At 43.7% G+C, this 23349-nt stretch overlaps 1 protein-coding gene across 2 annotated transcripts in view; it reads right to left on the bottom strand.

The window, feature by feature from the left end:
* Positions 1-1668: 1668 nt before the first annotated feature.
* Positions 1669-23349, bottom strand: part of MAP2K2 (mitogen-activated protein kinase kinase 2) — an 83976-nt gene continuing 62295 nt past the window's right edge. For both annotated transcript variants that reach the window (XM_044282612.1, XM_044282604.1), the window contains exons 10-11: positions 10426-10471; positions 1669-2255 (exon numbers count right to left, since the gene is read on the bottom strand). In XM_044282612.1, coding sequence (XP_044138547.1) covers positions 2145-2255; positions 10426-10471 — 157 coding nt within the window. In that variant the 3' untranslated portion in view covers positions 1669-2144. The remainder of the gene's footprint in view (positions 2256-10425; positions 10472-23349) is intronic.

The following is a 23349-nucleotide window of genomic DNA, read 5'->3' as shown; positions in this document are numbered from 1 at the left end:
AAGGGCTGAGCCAGAGGCCCCACCTTAGGGGGTTAAGACCATTTAGCCACCCAATCCGCTGGAAAGGGATAAAGCAGATCAAGCCGCTTTGACATGGTTAAACAAGGATCTGGATGGTCCCATGCCTTAGCCACGACAACTGAAAAGTAGTCATGCAAGGGGAAGGCTTTAGGAGTCTCCCTAGTACGGAGAAAGGACACTCCCTGGTGACTAGTGGAGGGGGAGTCATCCTGCACCTGAAAGGTGTCACTGATAGCCGAAACTAAGCTGTCCACCATGGAAGCAACCTTGGAAGATTGATGATTCAGACTCTGATATGGATCTCTCCATCTGACAAAAAACTTCCACTGGTAGGGAGGACGCATCCGAGCATGACCCATTGGGGGGGGGGGGGGGGGGATGCTGAGGCGTCCGAGAAGGATTGACGTCCTGCTCTGGGCAGTTTGTGCGAAGGTCTTCCCCTAAGGCACTCTGCAAAGGAGGGCGAGGACTGTGCAGGTGGGGATTTAATCAACCAAGCAACCCATGAGAGTGAGGGTGGATTGGGATATCTTAGAGAGGTCTTCCACTGCCCGAGATAAGGCACGGGCCCAGTCCAGTTTCGCCCGGTCAGGCATCTGTGTGGTTTGAGGGGGCAGAACCTGTGCGGGCCGCGCGAGAACTTCATTTTGCATTTTACACGGGCATAAGTGGCGGCCGTAGGTATACGGGGGTCACTAGTGGGGTTGGACATTGCTGTAAACTAGCGGTCTCACTGCTGGGGGGGATGGAGGATGAACCATCCTACGAGCATGCAGTCCTGCAGAGTGCTCAGAGCCGCAGCAGGAAACTTAGCCCCGCCCCTTCACGGCACCCTAGAAGCCGGGGCCTAAATTTGCTATATGTGGCCGACCGGAGGGAGCTGCGAATGGGGAGCAAGATGCGTCGCTTGTTCCCCCCTTGCTGGGTGGAAGCAAGAAGTATGGACCGGAGCCTGGAAAACAGGTAGGCCCAAAACGAGGCCGGGGGCTAAAGTTAGGGGATGGCCGGCTGGATAGCAAAATAGGGCCCAAGAAGAAAGAGGGAGACCTCCCAGGGATGTTCCCCAGTGCCCCCTTGAGAAAAAAAAAGGATGGAAGGCTTCCATCCTAATGCAGTGGCCGAGGCGCCACTGTTTCCCCTACCTAAAAGGGAAAAAAATAAAAAAAATAACAAAAAGCCGCCCTGCAAGCAGGGAGGTCTGCCTCCTACAACACTAAGCTTAAAACTGATATGCTCTCTCCAGGCTGGAGGGGGTATAGCCATCATCCACAGCAGGTATCAGTTGTACAATATAGCTGACACTCTGCTGCAGTGGCAGAGACTGGAGAGAATTATTGTCCTGGCTGATTAAGACTCCATTGACTGCTGCATCTAACTGGCTGGACACTGCATTGGTGCGATATGCCGATGGGTTGCCAGGGTAGCCGGCCTTCCAGCTGAGCTGTACATGTACAATGTTGGTCTGGAAGTGGTTAAATTGGAAAACAAATCGTGTAGGATGCTATAATGTGCATTTGAGGTACAGACTATAATTTTTGCAATTAGGCAAAACGATTCTTCTGAAATGTAGTAATGCCAAGTGTCCTGGTTTTCAGAATATGCCATATGCCTATCTAACAGTTAAACCCATCAATAATCAAACAACAATTATTATAATCATTAACTTTATTTGTTATTTAGACAGTCAGTGGACAATTGTGATAAGTACCTGGATTTAAGGGGATAGATTTGTACACTTTAATGTACTTTGCAAATGAAACATTCTATTTGTACTGTTAACGAAACCCATGAAATCCTCCTTGTGGATAAGGTCCACTATGCTGAAAGTAGCCATCTTTTGTTTGAGAAATACAATAAAGCAGCCTTAAAGCTAATTTGTGGACCTATGTGATCTTGCCACTGACCACTTTAAACGGAGCTCAACTCCTCATGAGCATGGAGTTCAAAGTGGCAGTGACTGGCAGATTGCTGTGGAAAGAGAAATGCACACAAGCATACAGAGCCTGGTTGATAAAAGCAGAACAATGTGTTCAAAAAGATGTTCCATGCTTCATATTCCCTAAAGAAAGGGCAAAGTAAGTGTGTGTGTGTGTGTGTGTGTGTAACAAGAAAAAAATAAAAAATTAAATGGTGGTGCGAGTTGGAGTACTTGGCTGACGCAGACCCAAAGTTTTGCACAGCCAGCCAGCAAAATCAACTTCTTGGATTTCAGCACGCTTTATAAATGTATGGGTCTAGGAGAAGAAGAAAAAAAAAAAAAAGAAAATACATTAACTAATGCATATACAATGCAAAATTATGCAGATCTTTTAAGACAAGTGCTATGAGTATGAGAGAAAACATTTCTGCTGTTAATCTACAATCTCAAAGTTGTTTATACATTTTTTTTCATATCAATTCCTTTTTTTTTAAATAGAATAGGGTCACTTGTAATCATGTATTATTCAAATATATTGACTATGAATATTCTTATTAGGGTTACACCCACATAGAGGTCGAGATAAAGCCAAAAGCCACCGATCACTGCAGATTGCTAATGAAAGATGAAATGTATCCATAGCCTCCACAATGCCACTGACAGGTTGATCCTACCTCCCGAGGACAGGAAACTATGCAGAATACCCAAATAAAAATGACCCCCTCCTCTAGTTAATGACAGAGAAAACAGATATGCTTCACACAATTCTATTTATATTTTTAAAATTAACATAATATGTAGCGACCCCAGCGGCACTGACAGGAAGAATTTCAGAGTAGAATTAATTAATTTAGGGGGGGGGGGGGGCTACAACAGAGGACCTTACATCTAAAAGTTAAGTCCTGATTTGCCATCACATTTTATAATGTTTATAAAACGTCATTGGGTTAGAAAAAGTTGCGGATTTACAAATCTGGTGTTCCCAGGCTTAAGAGTTTTCAGCCCAGGAGGTAGAGATGGCCCTTGTGGAATGTGCTTAACATCCAACTGGGGAAAGAACTTGCTTTTCCTAGTAACAGAGAGAAATGGTTAACTTTATCCAGCGGGCTATGGATGCTTTTGAGGCATTCTAGAATGGGGTCATTTTTGGGTGGTTTCTAATGTAAGCTTCACAAAGTCACTTCAGTCACTTAACCTCTTAAGGGCACATGACGTAGCGGTAACGTCATTATGTCCTGGTACTTAACCCCTTAAGGACACATGACGTATCGGTACGGCATGTTTCCCGAGTCCTTAAGGACACATGACGTACCGGTACGTCATGTGTTGTTCCGATCACTGCCGTGCAGCCGGCTGTGATCGGAACAAGGTGCCTGCTCAAATCATTGAGCAGGCACCTCGGCTAAATGCGCGGGGGGGTCCCGTGACCCCCCCATGTCCGCGATCGCAACAAAACGCAGGTCAATTCAGACCTGCGGTTTGTTGCGCTTTCTGCAGTTTCTGATCGCTGTGGTCCCTGACCGCGGCGATCAGAAACGTTAGTGTGGCGAAAATATATATTTATCACCCCCCCTGCACCTCTGAATGATTTTAGCCCGGTGGGAGGTGCAGGGGGGGTGTTGCGGTCGGTGGGGGCGGTGCGGGAGGCGGGCGGTGCGGCAGGCGGGATCGCGATCCCCCGCCCGCCTCCTATTGCGTAATCGTTGGTGTACAGTGGGTATACCAGGGTGCCAGCACATTGCTGGCACCCTGGTATAAACGGCTGACATCGGTGATGCGATGTCAGCCGTTTAACCCTTTCCATACAGCGGTCCGTACGGACCGCTGTATGGAAAAAGTTAACAGTAAGAGGGAGCTCCCTCCCTCTCCGATCGGGGGGCTGCAGTGCCTTTGCAGCCCCCCGATGGAGAGGGAGAGAGCCCCCAGACAGCCCCCCCAGAGCCCCGTCCTTACCCTTCCCCGTCTGCGCAGTTCTGACCATAACTGAGCAGACGGGGAAGGTTCCCATGGCAACAGGACGCCTCTCAGGCGTCCTGCTGTCCATGGTGCTGAACAGATCTGTGCTGAAAGCATAGATCTGTTCAGTGTAAGTAAAATATAGTACAGTGCAATATATATTGTACTGTACTGTATTATACAGACATCAGACCCACTGGATCTTCAAGAACCAAGTGGGTCTGGGTCAAAAAAAAAGTGAAAAAAAGGTAAAAATCAAAAAAACACATTTATCACTGATTAAAAATTAAAAAAATAAAATTCCCTACACATGTTTGGTATCGCCGCGTCCGTAACGAACTGATCTATAAAACGGTCATGTTACTTTACCCGAACGGTGAACGCCATAAAAATAAAAAATAAAAAACTATGATGAAATTGAAATTTTGTCCACCTTACTTCCCAAAAAAAGGTAATAAAAGTGATCAAAAAAGTCGCATGTACGCCAAAATTGTAACAATCAAACCGTCATCTCATCCCGCAAAAAATGAGACCCTACTTAAGATAATCGCCCAAAAACTGAAAAAACTATGGCTCTTAGACTATGGAAACACTAAAACATCATTTTTTTTGTTTCAAAAATGAAATCATTGTGTAAAACTTGCATAAATAAAAAAAAAGTATACATATTAGGTATCGCCGCGTCCGTATCGACCGGCTCTATAAAAATATCACATGACCTAACCCCTCAGGTGACCACCGTAAAAAAATAAAAATAAAAACGGTGTAAAAAAAGCCATTTTTTGTCATCTTACGTCACAAAAAGTGTAATAGCAAGCGATCAAAAAGTCATATGCACCCCAAAATAGTGCCAATCAAACCGTCATCTCATCCCGCAAAAAATGAGACCCTACTTAAGATAATCACCCAAAAACTGAAAAAACAATGGCTCTTAGACTATGGAGACACTAAAACATTTTTTTGTTTTAAAAATGAAATCATTGTGTAAAACGTACATAAATAAAAAAAATTGTATACATATTAGGTATCGCCGCGTCCGTGACAACCTGCTCTATAAAATTACCACATGATCTAACCTGTCAGATGAATGTTGTAAATAAAAAAATAAAAAACGCTGCTATTTCTTGTTACCTTGCCGCACAAAAAGTGTAATATAGAGCAACCATAAATCATATGTACCCTAAACTAGTACCAATAAAACTGCCACCCTATCCCGTAGTTACTAAAATGGGGTCACTTTTTTGGAGTTTCTACTCTAGGGGTGCATCAGGGGGGCTTCAAATGGGACATGGTGTAAAAAAAAACAGTCCAGCAAAACCTGCCTTCCAAAAACCGTATGGCATTCCTTTCCTTCTGCGCCCTGCCGTGTGCCCGTACAGCGGTTTACGACCACATATGGGGTGTTTCTGTAAACTACAGAATCAGGGCCATAAATAATGAGTTTTGTTTTGCTGTTAACCCTTGCTTTGTAACTGGAAAAAAAAATTAAAATGGAAAATCTGCCAAAAAAGTGAAATTTTGAAATTGTATCTCTATTTTCCATTAAATCTTGTGCAACACCTAAAGGGTTAACAAAGTTTGTAAAATCCGTTTTGAATACCTTGAGGGGTGTAGTTTCTTAGATGGGGTCACTTTTATGGAGTTTATAATCTGGGGGTGCATCAGGGGGGCTTCAAATGGGACTTGGTGTCAAAAAACCGGTCCATAAAAATCAGCCCTCCAAAAAACAAACGGCGCACCTTTCCCTCTACGCCCCGCTGTGTGGCCGTACAGTAGTTTACGGCCACATATGGGGTGTTTCTGTAAACAGCAGAGTCAGGGAAATAAAGATACAGTCTTGTTTGGCTGTTAACCCTTGCTTTGTTAGTGGAAAAAATGGGTTAAAATGGAAAATTAGGCAAAAAAATGAAATTCTCAAATTTCATCGCCATTTGCCAATAACTCTTGTGCAACACCTAAAGGGTTAACGACGTATGTAAAATCAGTTTTGAATACCTTGAGGGGTGTAGTTTCTTAGATGGGGTCACTTTTAGGGAGTTTCTCCTCTAGGGGTGCATCAGGGGGCTTCAAATGGGACATGGTGTAAATAAACCAGTCCATAAAAATCAGCCTTCCAAAAACCAAACGGCGCACCTTTCACTCTACGCCCCGCTGTGTGGCCGTACAGTAGTTTACGGCCACATATTGGGTGTTTCTGTAAACGGCAGAGTCAGGGCAATAAAGATACCGTCTTGTTTGGCTGTTAACCCTTGCTTTGTTAGTGGAAAAAATGGGTTAAAATGAAAAATTAGACAAAAAAATTAAATTCTCAAATTTCCTCCCCATTTGCCAATAACTCTTGTGCAACACCTAAAGGGTTAACAACGTATTCAAAATCAGTTTTGAATACCTTGAGGGGTGTAGTTTCTTAGATGGGGTCATTTTTGGGTGGTTTCTATTATGTAAGCCTCGCAAAGTGACTTGAGACCTGAACTGGTCCCTAAAAATTGAGTTTTTGTAAATTTCTGAAAAATTTCAAGATTTGCTTCTAAACTTCTAAGCCTTATAACATCCCCAAAAAATAAAATATCATTCCCAAAATAATTCAAACATGAAGTAGACATATGGGGAATGTAAAGTCATCCAAATTTTTGGGGGTATTACTATGTATTACAGAAGTAGAGAAACTGGAACTTTGAAATTTGCAAATTTTTCCAAATTTTTGTTAAATTTGGTATTTTTTGGTGCAAAAAAAATATTTTTTTTGACTTTATTTTACCAGTGTCATGAAGTACAATATGTGACGAAAAAACAATCTCAGAATGGCCTGGATAAGTCAAAGCGTTTTAAAGTTATCAGCACTTAAAGTGACTCTGGTCAGATTTGCAAAAAATGGCCTGGTCCTTAAGGTGAAATAGGGCTGTGTCCTTAAGGGGTTAAGGAGACATGACGTACCCGGGGGGTCCCGTGACCCCCCCATGTCGGCGATCGCAGAAAACCACAGGTCAATTCAGACCTGCGGTTTTCTGCGTTTCCGGGTCTCTGAAGACCCGATAACCCGGAACAGGATGGTGGTGTGATTTCACCCCACCAATCACCATCCAGCGATCCTGAGTGGTGATCTCAGGATCGCCTCTGATTGGTCTGTGGGCGGGCCGGCAGCAGATTCAAATGATGCAAGCGCTCCTCTCCTCCTCCTTAGGAGGATAGAGGAGCTGCCTGCACGTGTCGTCCATCGGTGCCAGCATCACCCCATAGTCCTGAAGGTGAAAATGAGCCTGGTCCTTAACCCCTTAAGGACGCAGGGCGTACCGGTACGCCCTATTTCCCCGAGTCCTTAGCGAATGTAGAAACAATTTTAGAATTTAATTTTTTTGTTACATTGCCTCAAAAAGAGAGTAATATAGAGCAACCAAAAATCATATTTACCCCTAAAATAGTCCCAAAACAACAACCACCTTATCCCGTAGTTTTCTAGATGGGGTCACTTTTATGGAGTTTCTACTCTAGGGGTGCATCAGGGGGCTTGAAAGGGTACATGGTGTAAATAAACCAGTCCAGCAAAATCTGCCTTCCAAAAACCATATGACGTTCCCCTCCTATGTCCTCCCGCTCGGCCAAACAGTAGTTTACGACCACATATGGGGTGTTTCTGCAAACTACAGAATCAGGGCAACCCATTTTGAGTTTTGTTTGGCAGTTAACCCTTGTTTTATTCCTGGAAAAAATGGATTATACTGGAAAATTTTCAAAAAAATTGAAATTTCGAAATTGTTTCTCAATCTGCCATTAACTCTTGTGGAAGACCTAAAGGGTTAGTAAAGTTTGAAAAAACAGTTTTGAATACCTTGAGGGGTGTAGTTTCTAGAATGGGGTCATTTTTGGGAGGTTTCTATTATCTAAGCATCACAATATGACTTCAAACCTGAACTGGTCCATAAAAAGTGGGATTTTGAAGATTTCTGAAAAATGTCAAAATTTGCTTCTAAACTTCTAAGCCTTGTAACATCCCCAAAAAATAAAATATCATTCCCAAAATGCTACAAACATGAAGTAGACATATGGGGAACGTAAAGTCATCACAATTTTGGGGGGTATTACTATGTATTACAGAAGTAGAGAAACTGAAACTTTGAAATTTGCAAATTTTTCAAAATTTTTGGTAAATATGTTTTTTTATGACAAAAAATTAAACTTTTTTGACCCAATTTTAGCAGTGTCATGAAGTACAATATGTGACGAAAAAACCATCTTAGAATGGCCTGGATAAGTCAAAGCGTTTTAAAGTTATCAGCACTTAAAGTGACACTGGTCAGATTTGCAAAAACTGGCCAAGTCCTTAAGGTGAAATAGCTCTCAGTCCTTAACCCCTTAGGGACGCATGACTTACCGGTATGGCATGTTTCCCGAGTCATTAAGGACCCATGACGTACCGGTATGTCAGGAGTTTAAAAACGAGATTGCGGAGCTGCAGGGGTTAATCGGAACAGGATGCCCGCTGAAATCATTCAGCGGGCATCCTGTCACAACGCCGGGGTTAAGGGGTTAAACTAATAACACAAAGAATTAAATGTAACCATGTTTTTATTGAACACGCCATGTAAACATTCACAGTGCAGGTGGAAAAAGTATGTGAACCCCTAGACTAATGACATCTCCAAGAGCTAATTGGAGTGAGGGGTCAGCAAACTAAAGTCCAATCGATGAGATGAGATTGGAGGTGTTGGTTACAGCTGTCTTGCCCTATAACAAAAACACACACCAGTTCTGGGTTTGCTTTTCACAACAAGCTGGAAAGGGTTATAAAAGTATCTGCAAAAGCCTTGCTGTTCATCAGTCCACGGTAAGACAAATGGTCTATAAATGGAGGAAGTTCAGCACTGCTGCTACTCTCCCTAGGAGTGGCTGTCCTGTAAAGATGACTGCAAGAGCACAGCGCAGACTGCTCAATTAGGTGAAGAAGAATCCTAGAGTGTCAGCTAAAGACTTACAAAAGTCTCTGGCATATGCTAACATCCCTGTTAGCGAATCTACGATACGTAACCCTGATAACCCCTTTAAAAACTTCTGGAATTCCCTATATGGGTACATAGGAGGGTTACCAAAAAACAATTCTGATCCAGGTTCGTTGTTGACTCGATAGTTTCCATTTTGATATTTTTTTTAAAGAATGAAACGGTTCAGATATTTTAAAGTTTATTATGGCGTAATCGCGCTCACCACGTGGTGAGCCTGACGTCAGCGCAGGTCCTGCTGAATGAAGATAGAAGATCCTTCCATCTTCATTCAGCAGGTCCTGCGCTGACGTCACTGCTCTCACCACGTGGCGAGTGCGATTAAGTCATCAAATGGTCCTTTTGCAGGTCCTGAAGGAGAGTTTATTTATTTATTTTTAACCCCTCAAGCCACATTTTAGTAAGCATTCTGTATTAAGAATGCCATTCCCCCTTATAACCATGTTATAAAGGAAAAAAATTAAAATGAACAGAACACCTAACCCAAACCCAAACTTCAGTGAAGAAGTCCGGGTTCGGGTACCACATTCAGTTTTTTCTCACGTGTGTGCAAAGGCATTGCACTCGCGCAGAAAAAACTGAACGCAAGCGCAGTCAAAACTGAATGCAATTGCGTGCCTACTAGCGTGGGTTTCCCGCAATGCACACGCGACGCTTCCGGAGCAAATCCAGGACGCCGGTGTGAAAGAGGCCTTACTCTTCCTCAGAGAATACTTCATCCTTACCTAATTAAAGCAATTAAAGGAAGGGATCTGAAGATTTTGACACTGGAGGGTGAGGAGATGGTGGACTCCTCCCTTAATCTATGGCAAAGTTTACTTCATCCTTAATCAGGGTTCTTAAATTTTCCATAGCAGTTTGTTATAGGTAAGAGATAACTGTTTTCTGCAAACGGCACATTTGTTTTAAGAATTTTGAAAAGATAGCCTTTCTAGCCTAAGACAAAATATACATCTCCCATTAGTAAACTGGCCCGTCCCAGACCCTCTGCTCCCTGCTCAGTCTCCCAGTGAAGGGGAAGGCAGGTGTAGGCTGAGCGATACTGCTGGATCAAGGCTTCCACGCGTCCCAAGGGACAGGAAACAAAAACTGAAGCAGGGGAGGAGGAGTCATTTATTTGGGGCTTCTGTCAGTGCCGTTAGGAAAGCGTGAGGGAAATTAAAGGGGTTGTCTCATCTCAGACAATGGGGGCATATCGTGATGGCCTCTATGTGGAACCTCACAAACACTCATGATTACTATGGGGGGGGGGGGGGGGGGTTTGAGATTATTACATATGACCATCCACCCTGCACTATGCAAATGCTGAGCTTTTCGTGTCCGTATACTGTACTTTACATAGGTGTTTAATGAACAGTGTTTTTTTTTATGCAGTACCCACCCACTGTTTATTTTGCAGTAGAATCATCTATACTTCATGTTTTGTTAGTAAAATACCACAGCCTGGTATCACAACAATCACATGAATGCTGTCAAATTGCTGTGTAGGTTCCATTATGTAATTTTCTGTATTTAATAGACTCAAAGATCACTTACCATTAGCATCTTCAGGTCTGCTCGTTCAGCTGGATTCTTTATAAGACTGAAGAAAAGCACAGAAGATCAGTATATAAACACAACTTATAGGGTGGGGTTTTATGGACTATTTTATATCTGTTAAAAAAAAAAAAAAAAAAAAGTTTGATTTGTTCTATCTCCATAAGTATGGTTATTTGTATGTAATTGGTACTAATTATGCTTATAAATCAGAAATTTACGGACTTTAGGATTTATAACACTACTAAGGCTATATTGATATTTATTTTTTGTATCATAAATAAAAAAAAAAAAAAAAAAAAAAAAAAAAAAGTTGGTCTCTATTCATAACTAAGCCCTGACCACGGTATAAAAGATTTTACAAAAGGAAAAAATAAAATAAAAATAGTAATACAACGGTTGTCATTTTCTGCAGCAGGTATCAGCTGTACAATATAGCTGGCACACTCATGCAGTGGCAGAGACTGGAGAGAAATCTGGTCCTGGCAGATTAAGACTCCATTGTCTGCTGCTTCTAACCGGCTGGACACTGCATTGGTACGATATAATGATAGGCTCCCGGCCACCTTGGCAACCTAACAAAGGCCACCCAAGGTCTGCAATGGCTATATGCCTAAAAGCACTAATGCTTTGGTATACAGAGTACAACAAAGAATTCGATAAATGATCAGGGAATCACATTGGCAAATAATAATAATAATAATAATAATAATAATAATAATAATAATAATAATAATAATAATAATAGGACCAAAATGCATACTCAGATGTAACAAATTGACTTAAAGGGGTTATCCGTGTTAGGGCTGCTTTATACATCATTAGGCCCCATGCACACGGCCGTGTTTCACAGCCGTGTGCGGGCCGTGGATCCGCGGCCTGGATCCCTCCTGAGAGCAGGAGCGCACGGCGTCACTGGTTGCTATGACGCCGTGCGCTCCCTGCTGCCGCCGCAATACAGTAATACACTGGTATGATCTATACCAGTGTATTACTGTACTGTGCCGGCAGCAGGGAGCTGTGAAACACGGCCGTGTGCATGGGGCCTTAAAGATACATTTCTAATGTACTCACTTTATTGATTTTGCGCCGTTTCCACACTCGACGTCATCAACCCTTCTCTAGCATTGACGTCTCGTTTACAAGCTTCTCTCTGCTTGAGGGAGTGGCCCAGCTCTGTAAACGAGACGTCAGAGCCTTTGGTGCCCGCCCCCTCTCTCCGGCTGCCGCGATCTCATTAGCATATCAATAGAGCAGCAGGGCTGTAATTACCATACACAGGGCTGACAGTACTGTGCAAAACAGAAGCTCCTGTGTTGCACTGAAAGTGTACAGGAGAGCTCTGATTAGGAAAGGGTTACCCAGGTGCTGCCAGTCGCTGTATTGCTGTGATCCAGGAGCAGCAATGAAGGACAAGCAGCTCAGCCAATAAAAAGGGAGAAGGCAAGTCAGGACAGCCAATCAGATGAAAGACCCGCCCTCCCTGCTGTTTACACTGGAGACTAAAGACATGTGCTTCTGCCTGGGCTCTTAGGTTTCCCAGGGAGAGGAGGGTGGGGGACACTGCACTGTGTGTATGGGGTAGGGGTGGGCGACACTGCACTGTGTGTATGGGGTAGGGGAGGGGGACACTGCACTGTGTGTATGGGGTAGGGGAGGGGGACCCTGCATTGTGTGTATGGGGTAGGGGAGGGGGACCCTGCATTGTGTGTATGGGGTAGGGGAGGGGGACCCTGCATTGTGTGTATGGGGTAGGGGAGGGGGACCCTGCATTGTGTGTATGGGGTAGGGGAGGGGGACCCTGCATTGTGTGTATGGGGTAGGGGAGGGGTACCCTGTATTGTGTGTATGGGGTAGGGGAGGGGGTCCCTGTATTGTGTGTATGGGGTAGGGGAGGGGGACCCTGTATTGTGTGTATGGAGGGGTGGGGGACACGGCATTGTGTATGGGGGGGGGGGGGGGGACGACAACCGTAAATACATAGTATATAGTCAACATAGATATGGCTGTAATATAGCTTAGATAGATATAGGTGTCATATATGACACCTATATCTATCTAAGGTATATTCGATACATCGAGCTTAGATACACAGAGCTGCCATCGAGCTTAGATACACAGAGAATGCGTTTCTGCAATGTGACAGGATGATCTGTCTGTGTGAGCTAGGAGATGATCATGTGACTGGTTTATGCAAAGTTAGGATGTGCAGAGCAGGGTGAGGGGGAAGGTCAGGTTGTTCACGCCCACAAATATTCATGAGGCAGGGCTCAGGCTTTGTTGTTATACGCCCCCTCAGCATGTAAACAAAGCAATGAAAGAACCATGAAACAGTGTACATATGGGTTTTAACTTGATGAAATCTAGCTTAACCAAATTATATGTATATCCAGATGGGTTTTAAGAGGTTATATTTTTTTTATTTATTAACTCGGATAACCCCTTTAAATAGGAAAGTTTTCTAGGCATGCTCTGTGACCTGTACAGAGGTCATTGTTAAATCTTATCTATTCCTTCCTTGTACAATCACCTATTGTGAATGGCGGATCCTGTCTTATCTATACTCAGGTGATATCATTATAGTCAGGATTAGGGTCCATTCACAGATCCGTGTGTGTTTTGCAGATCTGCAAAATACGGACAGTGGCAATGTGCGTTCCGCATTTTGCGGACTGCACATTGCTGGCACTAAGAGAATGTGTTCTATTTTTTTTTTAGGATCGGAATGGAGGACCCGGAAGTGCGGGTCTGCCATTCCGGATCGGGACCGCACGTTGTGCGGCCCCATAGAAATGTATGGGTCCGCAATTCCGTTCCGCAAAATGCGGAATGGAATTGCGGATGTTTGAACGGAGCCTTAGAATGAGTTAACTGCTGTAAAGAGAGCTGTATAAACTAAGAAGTGGTGCAAATTATTAGACAGACATAGTTGCCTGCTCACAGTTTTTGCGGCTTGGATGCAGACCCATTCACTTCAATGGGGCCGCAAAAGATGCGGACAGCACTCAGTGTGCTGTTCTCTCATCCGTTGCTCCATTCCGTAGTCAACAAAAAAAAAAAAAAAAAAAAAAAAAAAAAAAAAAAATTATATTATATATATATATATATATATATATATATATATATATATATATATATATATATATATATATATATATATATATATATATATATATATACAGACGTGGACAAAATTGTTGGTACCCTTTGGTCAATGAAAGAAAAAGTCACAATGGTCACAGAAATAACTTTAATCTGACAAAAGTAATAATAAATTAAAATTCTATAAATGTTAACCAATGAAAGTCAGACATTGTTTTTCAACCATGCTTCAACAGAATTATGTAAAAAAATAAACTCATGAAACAGGCATGGACAAAAATGATGGTACCCCTAACTTAATATTTTGTTGCGCAACCTTTTGAGGCAATCACTGCAATCAAACGCTTCCTGTAACTGTCAATGAGACATCTGCACCTCTCAGCAGGTATTTTGGCCCACTCCTCATGAGCAAACTGCTCCAGTTGTGTCCGGTTTGAAGGGTGCCTTTTCCAGACTGCATGTTTCAGCTCCTTCCAAAGATGCTCAATAGGATTGAGGTCAGGGCTCATAGAAGGCCACTTTAGAATAGTCCAATTTTTTCCTCTTAGCCATTCTTGGGTGTTTTTAGCGGTGTGTTTTGGGTCATTGTCCTGTTGCAAGACCCATGACCTGCGACTGAGACCAAGCTTTCTGACACTGGCTAGTACATTTCTCTCTAGAATTCCTTGATAGTCTTGAGATTTCATTGTACCCTGCACAGATTCAAGACACCCTGTGCCAGACGCAGCAAAGCAGCCCCAGAACATAACAGAGCCTCCTCCATGTTTCACAGTAGGGACAGTGTTCTTTTCTTGATATGCTTCATTTTTTCGTCTGTGAACATACAGCTGATGTGCCTTGGCAAAAACTTCGATTTTTGTCTCATCTGTCCACAGGACATTCTCCCAGAAGCTTTGTGGCTTGTCAACATGTAGTTTGGCATATTCCAGTCTTGCTTTTTTATGATTCGTTTTCAACAATGGTGTCCTCCTTGGTCGTCTCCCATGTAGTCCACTTTGGCTCAAACAACGACGGATGGTGCGATCTGACACTGATGTTCCTTGAGCATGAAGTTCACCTTGAATCTCTTTAGAAGTCTTTCTAGGCTCTTTTGTTACCATTCGGATTATCCGTCTCTTAGATTTGTCATCAATTTTCCTCCTGCGGCCACGTCCAGGGAGGTTGGCTACAGTCCCATGGATCTTAAACTTATGAATAATATGTGCAACTGTACTCACAGGAACATCTAGTTGCTTGGAGATGGTCTTATAGCCTTTACCTTTAACATGCTTGTCTATAATTTTCTTTCTGATCTCTTGAGACAGCTCTTTCCTTTGCTTCCTCTGGTCCATGTCGAGTGTGGTACACACCATATCACCAAACAACACAGTGATTACCTGGAGCCATATATATAGGCCCAATGGCTGATTACAAGGTTGTAGACACCTGTGATGCTAATTAGTGGACACACCTTGAATTAACATGTCCCTTTGGTCACATTATGTTCTGTGTTTTCTAGGGGTACCATCATTTTTGTCCATGCCTGTTTCATGAGTTTATTTTTTTACATAATTCTGTTGAAGCATGGTTGAAAAACAATGTCTGACTTTCATTGGTTAACATTTATAGAATTTTAATTTATTATTACTTTTGTCAGATTAAAGTTATTTCTGTGACCATTGTGACTTTTTCTTTCATTGACCAAAGGGTACCAACAATTTTGTCCACGTCTGTATATAACCTGTCCTATTCTTGTCTGGACAAGAATAGGCAGTTATATCAATGGCTGTCCATGTTTTGCGGATTCGAAATTTTCAGACAGCAAAACACGCAACGGTCATGTGCATGAGGCCTTAACAGCGGTTAAAACTAAGATGCAAAAAACAAACAATGATGAAATTGCAGTATTCCCCACAGTTAGATCGACGGGGGATGAGGGGGCGGCTTAGTAATAGGTCTCTAAATGCGGGGATGTAAAAACAATATATTCCACTGGTACTTAAAGGCTATGTACACCTTTGGGGGCAATATTTTATTTTACTCATTTTGCTACTAGAAATATGCTACTAGAAAATATCAAGGCTGTACTGAGAAAGGGGCTCAATTTTTAATAAAGATCAAATAATAAAAATGAGTTAAGCTCGAAATGAGTACAATGCAATAAAAGAAAAATCCTCCAAAAAGGTGTTCATAGTCTTTAAAAGGTGACAACTAGAGATTAACGAGGTTTTGAAAAATTAGAGTCGGACTATTCGCTGAACCAAGGGCCCTTACACATGACCATATGACCTCCGTGAGCAGGCCATATGTCCCAGAGTAGCACTGATCGTGCGCATTGGAGCACACAGCATCATAGATTACAATTATGCTGTAGCATCATAGATTACAATGATGTGATGCACATCGGGCTGCCCGTGGTGCTATTGTCATGCACTCAATAGGCCCGACGTGCACACCATTAGAGTAACCTATGATGCTGTGTGCTCCCCTGCACACGATCAATGCTGCTCCAGGGCATACGGTAGTATGCAAGGGCCCTTAATTTGTTCTGTAGGTACTGTGTCATCAGTATTACAGACAGTTGTAATTTATCGCAGTTTATATCACTTGTTGAATGTGTGTCAGTATTACAGGTCAATGCTAGCATCAGGTCTAATTTATCACTGTGGACTTAACCGTGCAGTGCCCCAAGATTCAAATAGTGGCCCCATGACAGAGTGGGGAGGGTGACTGCAGCAAAAGTGACAATAGTGGCCCCAAAGTGGGGAGGGTGGCAGCAGTGGCAGTTCCAGTGACAGTAGTAGCAGGATAGCATGCCCATGGCTAACTGAGCCAGTTGCAGCCACAATTCAACAGGCTGAACCGGATGGACAAATGTCTTTTTTCGGCCTTATGTACTATGTTACTATGTTACAATTCAAGTTTGGATGCCCAGTAGTCCAAGGGATCTTGGATCATGGGTGACTGGGTACAGTCCAAGTATGCCACCACCTGCTGGTTGAGGTTCTGCTGCATATCCTGCTTCTGGGTGGTTTCTTCAGTAGGTGGCTGAAGAAAACTGCTCATCATATACTCCAGACTGAAGTTGCTGAATATGGAGTTGGTGTTGCTCCTGCCCCAACCAGTAATCAGTCATGGCAGTGGATGGAGAGTGAGCACAAAGTGGCCCCCTGATCAGACCTTTGTGAGGACGAGAGACTACACAGCAAGTCTCTGTAGTAGTCCAATTTTGCATCCCTCTCAGAAGGTGTAAAAATGCCCCCTTTTTGACTAGTAGTGAGGGTTTAACAATCTGGATAGGCAGTAGTTATCCCTCTTCCGAATCCTGACAATGCGGCTTTCAGTAAGCATACAAGAAAGCATGCATCTGGCAATTTGCTTAAGGGACTCAGAGGTCGTTCCATCCTCCAACTCCACTGCAAACTGCCACAGTCGATCAGGGTCATTTGTGTAGCCTACCTCCTCCAGTGCCTTCTGCTCCTCTCCTGTTCATTGGGCAGATAAACCAACTAGTTGTGTATAGAATTCCTGGACGTTTATGTCCTCCTCCTCAGGGCTCAGGTGGCATTAAAGAGATAGGTGCCACATTTTCAGTCCCCTCACGAATCAGATTGGTCAGCAACCCCTCCAAGACCTGAAGAAGTGGTTCTGCTGGTGGACAAAGTGGCCTCCTCAAAGGGCCTGAGCAAACCGCCTGTATCATGCAGAACCACATGACAACACCTAGCTTTGCATTGGTGATATGCTGGAGGACCACTGTGAACTGTTCCTACATTGGAGAATGAGGACAAGATGGAAGATGAGGACAGTGGCACAGAAATCTCAGCAGAGGCAGAATTGCCGTCACCTGGCCATGTTGCTGGTGTGCCTATTCCGAAACCACATTTACCTATGAACGACATATATTGTTCTTGACCACAGTTGTAACTCCATACGTCAGCGCTGGCATGATCTCTACTAGACATTGAGAGACCCAAGGACTGGCCCACCTGTTCATCCCAATTTAAACATGTACTCCATGGACAATGCTACTAAGTGTGTGTCCTGTGCAATGTATGCGTGCCTTGAAGAACCATTTGAGGATGAATACATTTGCACTAGATGCAATCATGTTGCATATTTGGAAGCCCAGATATTGGATCTAAATAAGCAGCTTGAAATACTTAGGGGCATTGCAAACCTGGAGAGAGGCTTAGATCTTACTGTGCAGGCAATGACTGGGGTCAGTGAAATGGAGGTGGGAAACGGAGGGCAACATCAGGACCATCAGGTCAGCAGTTGGGTTAATGTAGAAAGAAGGGGGTAGAGGGAAAAGTACCAGGGAGGCTAGTCCTGAGCTGGAACGCCCTAGTAAATACGCCTACAGCTGGGGTTTCGCCGAGCAACCAGGAGGATGCCCCCTGCAGGAAGGATGGGTAAAGGAGTGCAGCAAAGGTTAGACAGATGCTGGTGGTAGGGGACTCTTATTAGGAGGACAGACAGGGTCATCTGTCGCCAAAACAGTGAATGACGAACAGTGTGTCGTCCTCAGGGTGCTCTGGTTCGGCATATTGCGGACCGGATAGACAGATTGCTGCGTGGGGCTGGGGAAGACCCAGCGGTCATGGTACACATTGGCACCAATGACAAAGTCTGGGGGAGATGGAAGGTCCTTAAAAATTATTTTAAAGGAACTAGGAGAGGAGCTCAAGTCCAGGACCTCCAAGGTAGTATTTTCAGAAACCCTACTAGTGCCACGAGCAGCACCAGAATGACAACGCAAGGTTACAGAGTTAAAGGGTTTCTGTCATGAGAAAAAACGTTATGTAGCTGACTGACACTAGCGATGTGCTAATATCAGCAGTACATAATAGTATGCTTTATAACTCCCTGCCTGCTGCCAGTCTCTTAAAATAGACTTTTAAAATATGCTAATGAGCCTCTAGGTGCGAGTAGGGCGTTGCTTCAGAGGCTCGGTCTACTCATCCTTTTGGCATGCCCAGCTCCTTCCTTCAGCGGAGGTGCAGTGAGGAAGCCGGCAGCAGGAGAGCGTCCTTCACTCACTGCGCCGAATACTAAACGGGACGGCGCAGGCCAGAAGTCTAGCTAGCAAAATGGGGAGCTGGAGGTTATGGTACTAGAAGAACACAGATATAGTTGGTGTGGCTGAGCCATAGTTGGATTGAAAGAGGGGTGAAAGAGGCAATTGTGGGTGAGGATGTGGAAACCTTATGGGTGGAAGTTCAAAGGAATATAAACAGTAAAAAAATACTTTGTGTAATCTATAGAGATAGAAACGCAACTGTATAACCATATAGATTTAAGCTTCCCAGACATTGACTGGGGTCATGATTCTGCCTCAACCGCAAAGGGGAGCAAATTCCTCAACTTGCTGCAGGACCACTTTATGGGCCAGTTTGTAGAAGATCACACTAGGGGCAATGCTCTTTTGGATCTGGTCATTTCTAATGATGCAGAGCTTGTTGGAAATGTTACTCTTCGAGAAACACTAGGTAATAGTTACCACAATATAACTGCATTCCCCCTAAACTATAAAAAGCAAACTGTCAGGCAGAGCAAAGACACTGGGAGCAGCTACTGTCACATAATACTGAGGATAAATGGGAGAGTTTAAATCCACATTGAGTTATTGCACCAAAATGTATTCCTTTAGGTAACAAGTATAAAAACGGCAAAAATTAAACCCCATGGTTTACAGCTACTGTAAAAAAGGCAATAAAAGAAAAAAAGGGCATTTGAAAAATACAAATCTGAGGGGTCAGCTGTAGCATTTGAAGATTACAAAGGCCTTACTAGAATCTGTAAAAAGGAGATAAAATTAGCAAAAATACCAAACAAACAGCAGGTGGCAAAAGAGCAAAACAAATCCCCCCAAAATTCTTTAAATATATAAAAGTTTTAAAAAGGGTTTAGATGAATTATTGAAAGGAAATGACATTAATGCTTATAAAAACGTGTAGAAATCTGAGTCTCCCTTCCTTTTGGGAATTCAATCCCCACCTATCCCTTGGTTGAACTTGATGGACTTATGTCTTTTTTTTAACGGTAAGTCCGGTACAGTAAGTGCCGCCCAGCTCATCAATATTCACTTCGCTGGGCGGCGCTTACTGTCCCCGACTTCACAAGATCCGGCGCATGCGCAGGGCACTGTTCAGCGCAGTGCTTCAGAGCGGGGACCGCAGAAGCCGCCCAGCAAACTGAATATTCATGAGCTGGGCGGCGCTTCAAAGCGGCAGTTGGGGGAGGCTGGCTGGGCGCAAGAGAGGTGAAACGCCGCCCCTTGGGCAGATTGAAGACCGTTGGAGCAGGTTATAAAACTTAAGTTTACTGTATGTATAATGTGGACAGGGGGGATACTTAGATGATTGTAATACCCATTATAAGACCTGTACTGCCATATATATACCTCAATATGCTTATTGGCCCTGTCAGTGTCCCTTTAATGCTGGAGAGGGGGTTGCAGGCCGGTGGGAGATGCAGCAGTCCTGTGCCTGCCCTCCATCATGTCTTATGGTATGTTGTAACTCTCCATCAGATACGTATAGATGAGTTCTGCTTACAGCCTTCATTTGAAGGTCTGGTGTATGGGGTCTCACCTATTCTGAGATTTCCATATGGATAATATTTTTTTTGTCTATGTTTCCATTTGTGTAGCATTAGGATCCAGTGCTTGAGACTCATCTAGTGGTATTGATGTGCCATCCAGGATGAGTTGCACTACCTGAGCAACTTCTGTGGGTTGTAGACACCGCCGCATGCTACCTTTAGTGGTGAGAGCAATGACAAAATGCAAAAGTTACTAAAACAGCCAAAAAGGATGAGAACAGAGAAATGGTCTGTGGTCACCACCTGCAGAACCAATCCTTTATAGGGGTTGTCTTGCTAATGGCTTATCAGTTCTACCTGTTGTCTGTTAAATTTGCACAGCAGCAAATTGATTCACAGTCAGTCAATGTTGCTTCATAGCTGGATAGGTTGATTTCTCAGAAGTGTGATTAAAGGGCTTCTGTCACTCCACTAAACTTGTTTTTTTTGGTCTCCCTAAAATCCTTATGCTGCGATTTCTCAATATATATAGCTATTACACTGTTTGGTTCAGTAGTACTATCAAAAAACGGACTTTTATATTATGCAAATTACCTCTCTAGCAGCAGGTAGGGCGGCTACCTGCTGCTAGCAGCCGCATCCTCCATTCATAATGACGCCCCCTCCTCATGTTGATTGACAGGGCCAGCGGACACGCTCGTCCTCTGACTGGCCCGGTCTGCGTTTTAAGTCTCGTGCCGGTCTTCAGTTGGCGCAGGCGCACTCAGAGGAGGATGCTCGCTCGGCCGCTCCATCCTCAGAGCGTCTGCGCCGGGTGTACATGTGACGTCATCGGTGCAGGCGCACTGAGGATGGAGCGACCGAGCGAGCGTCCTCCTCTGAGTGCGCCAACTGAAGACCGGCGCGAGATTTAAAACGCAGACAGGGCCAGTCAGAGGACGAGCGCGTCCGCTGGCCCCGTCAATCAACATGAGGAGGGGGCATCATTATGAATGGAAGATGCGGCTGCTAGCAGCAGGTAGCCGCCCTACCTGCTGCTAGAGAGGTAATTTGCATTATATAAAAGTCAGTTTTTTGATAGTACTACTGAACCAAACAGTGTAATAGCTATATATATTGAGAAATCGCAGCATAAGGATTGTAGGGAGACCAAAAAAAAAATAAAATAATGAGTTTAGTGGAGTGACAGAAGCCCTTTAACTTGGAGTAACATTGTGTTGTTTAACCTTTTCGCTACCAGCGCCGTAAAAGTACAGCGCTAGAGCAATGTGTAAATATGGTGCCCGTTCGCACAAGAAGCAGGCGCCATGGCCAGCAGGTCTCTGCTGTTTCACACAACAAAGACCTGTGGGCTATTACCGTGACCGGCAATAATGCCGATCGCTGTAATTAAAGCCTTTAGATGCCGTGATCAAGTGCTCACGCTTCCTGTCTTTCTACTGATGCCCCGTGCAGCCAATGTGGGCATTGGTAGTTACGCTGAACACTGTTAGTCTCACTGACGAGGCTTATAGTGTTCATGCTACAATTCTTATTTTGGCCACCAGATGGCAGGCCAGGATAAGAAATGACCAATCTGCAGGACAAAACTCATTAAAAAAAATCCCTGATCGCACAAATCTTTCAATTTGCGTATAATTGAAAGATACCTAAATAACAATATAAACAAACATCATGGGTATCACCGCGACGGAAAACGCCCATACTATTAAAATATAAAAAAAAACAATACGGCAAATAGCGCAACTTAAAAAAGGGTCAAAATGACAGATTTGCCATTTTCCATTGCTTCCCTTACCCCCAAAAAATAAAAATGTGATCAGAGTCACACGCTCCAAAATGGTATCAATAAAAACTACAGATTGTCCCGCAAAAGGTGAGCCACCATAACTTTTTTTTTCTGCTCATTTTTACACTAGACATAAAAAACATATACATATGTAGTATCGTTGTAGTCATACTGACCCAGAGAATGAAGGGCACAGGTCAGTTTTGCCATAAAGAGAACGCTGTGGGAACAAAACCCATAAAATGGTGGAGGAATTGCATTTTTTTCCCCCCCCCAATTACACTGCATATGGAATTTTATTCCCGCGTCCCACAACATTGTATGCCATATTAAATGGTGGCATTAGACCTTGTCTCACAAAAAAATAAGCCCTCATACAACTATGTGAATGGAAGTATAATTATGAAAAAAAAAAAACAACAAAAAAAAAAACAACACTCTAGCGAAAGGGTTAAGTGTTGCCTTTATTTTTTGGGAGCAGTGTGTGTATACACACACAAAACTTGTCAAGTGGCCTTGAGCATCAATTACAGCTTGACAATGACATATCATGCTGTTCACAAGTCTATATATTGTCTGCCGAGGCATTGCATCCCACTCTTCAAGGGCAGCCCCCCAGGCCACTGAGGCACAGCGTTACGAGACTCTACATGGCGACTCAGCTAATCCCATAGGTTTTCAATGGGATTTGGATCTGAAGAAAGTGCAGGCCACTCTATTTGAGGTACCCCAGTATCTAGCAGCCATTCCCTAATGATGAGACCTCGATGAGCTGGTGCATTGTCATCCATGAAGATTAAATTAGGCCTGTGTTGTTCATGCAATCACTGGATTAATGATGCTCTTCAAGTAGTATAGGCTTGCCATTGTGCCATTCACAAAGTGTAGAGCAGTTCTGCCCACCTGTAACATCACCAGCACCAAAGGCTCGTCTGGGGACAAGAGTGGCTGATACATAGTGCTCTCCTTGAAGTCTCCAACAGTGTTAACAGGCAGCAATCATTTCTGCTCTACGCGAATCAAATTTCATCAGTGAACAGCACTGAGGCCCACTGGTTCCTCATCCAGCGAAGATTCTCCCTGCCCCATGCAAGATAATGACACCTATGCTTGGTGGTATGGTCAGGCACCCTTGCAGGCCATCTAGCACACAGACCACACTAATGTTAATTGTTTAGAATGGTCTGACATAACACTTGGGTGCCTCTCACCTCCCTTAAAATGTGCCTGGAGTTGTGTGGCATTCATCATCCAGTTCTAAAGGGAATTGTTCACAAAGAAGCCGTCATCAGTGTGGGATGCGTCCAAAGGACGTCCACTTCTGTGCCTTTCTGTGACTCTTCCAGTTTCTCTGCACCTCTGTTGCAACCTGCTAATGACACTCTAAGCTCAGAGGCCACACCCGTTTGAGAACATCCATCTTGAAGCCTCACAGTGGCGAGGTATAGATTAATTGTTAGGCATCGTCTTGATCTCATGATGTCGAAATCTGAGCAGCATAATAAGGA

This window comes from Bufo gargarizans, chromosome 1 (genome assembly GCF_014858855.1).
Source record: "Bufo gargarizans isolate SCDJY-AF-19 chromosome 1, ASM1485885v1, whole genome shotgun sequence".
NCBI lineage: Eukaryota > Metazoa > Chordata > Amphibia > Anura > Bufonidae > Bufo > Bufo gargarizans.
The sequence above is the reverse complement of the archived record's forward strand: the minus strand, read 5'-3'. Positions and strand labels throughout refer to the sequence as shown.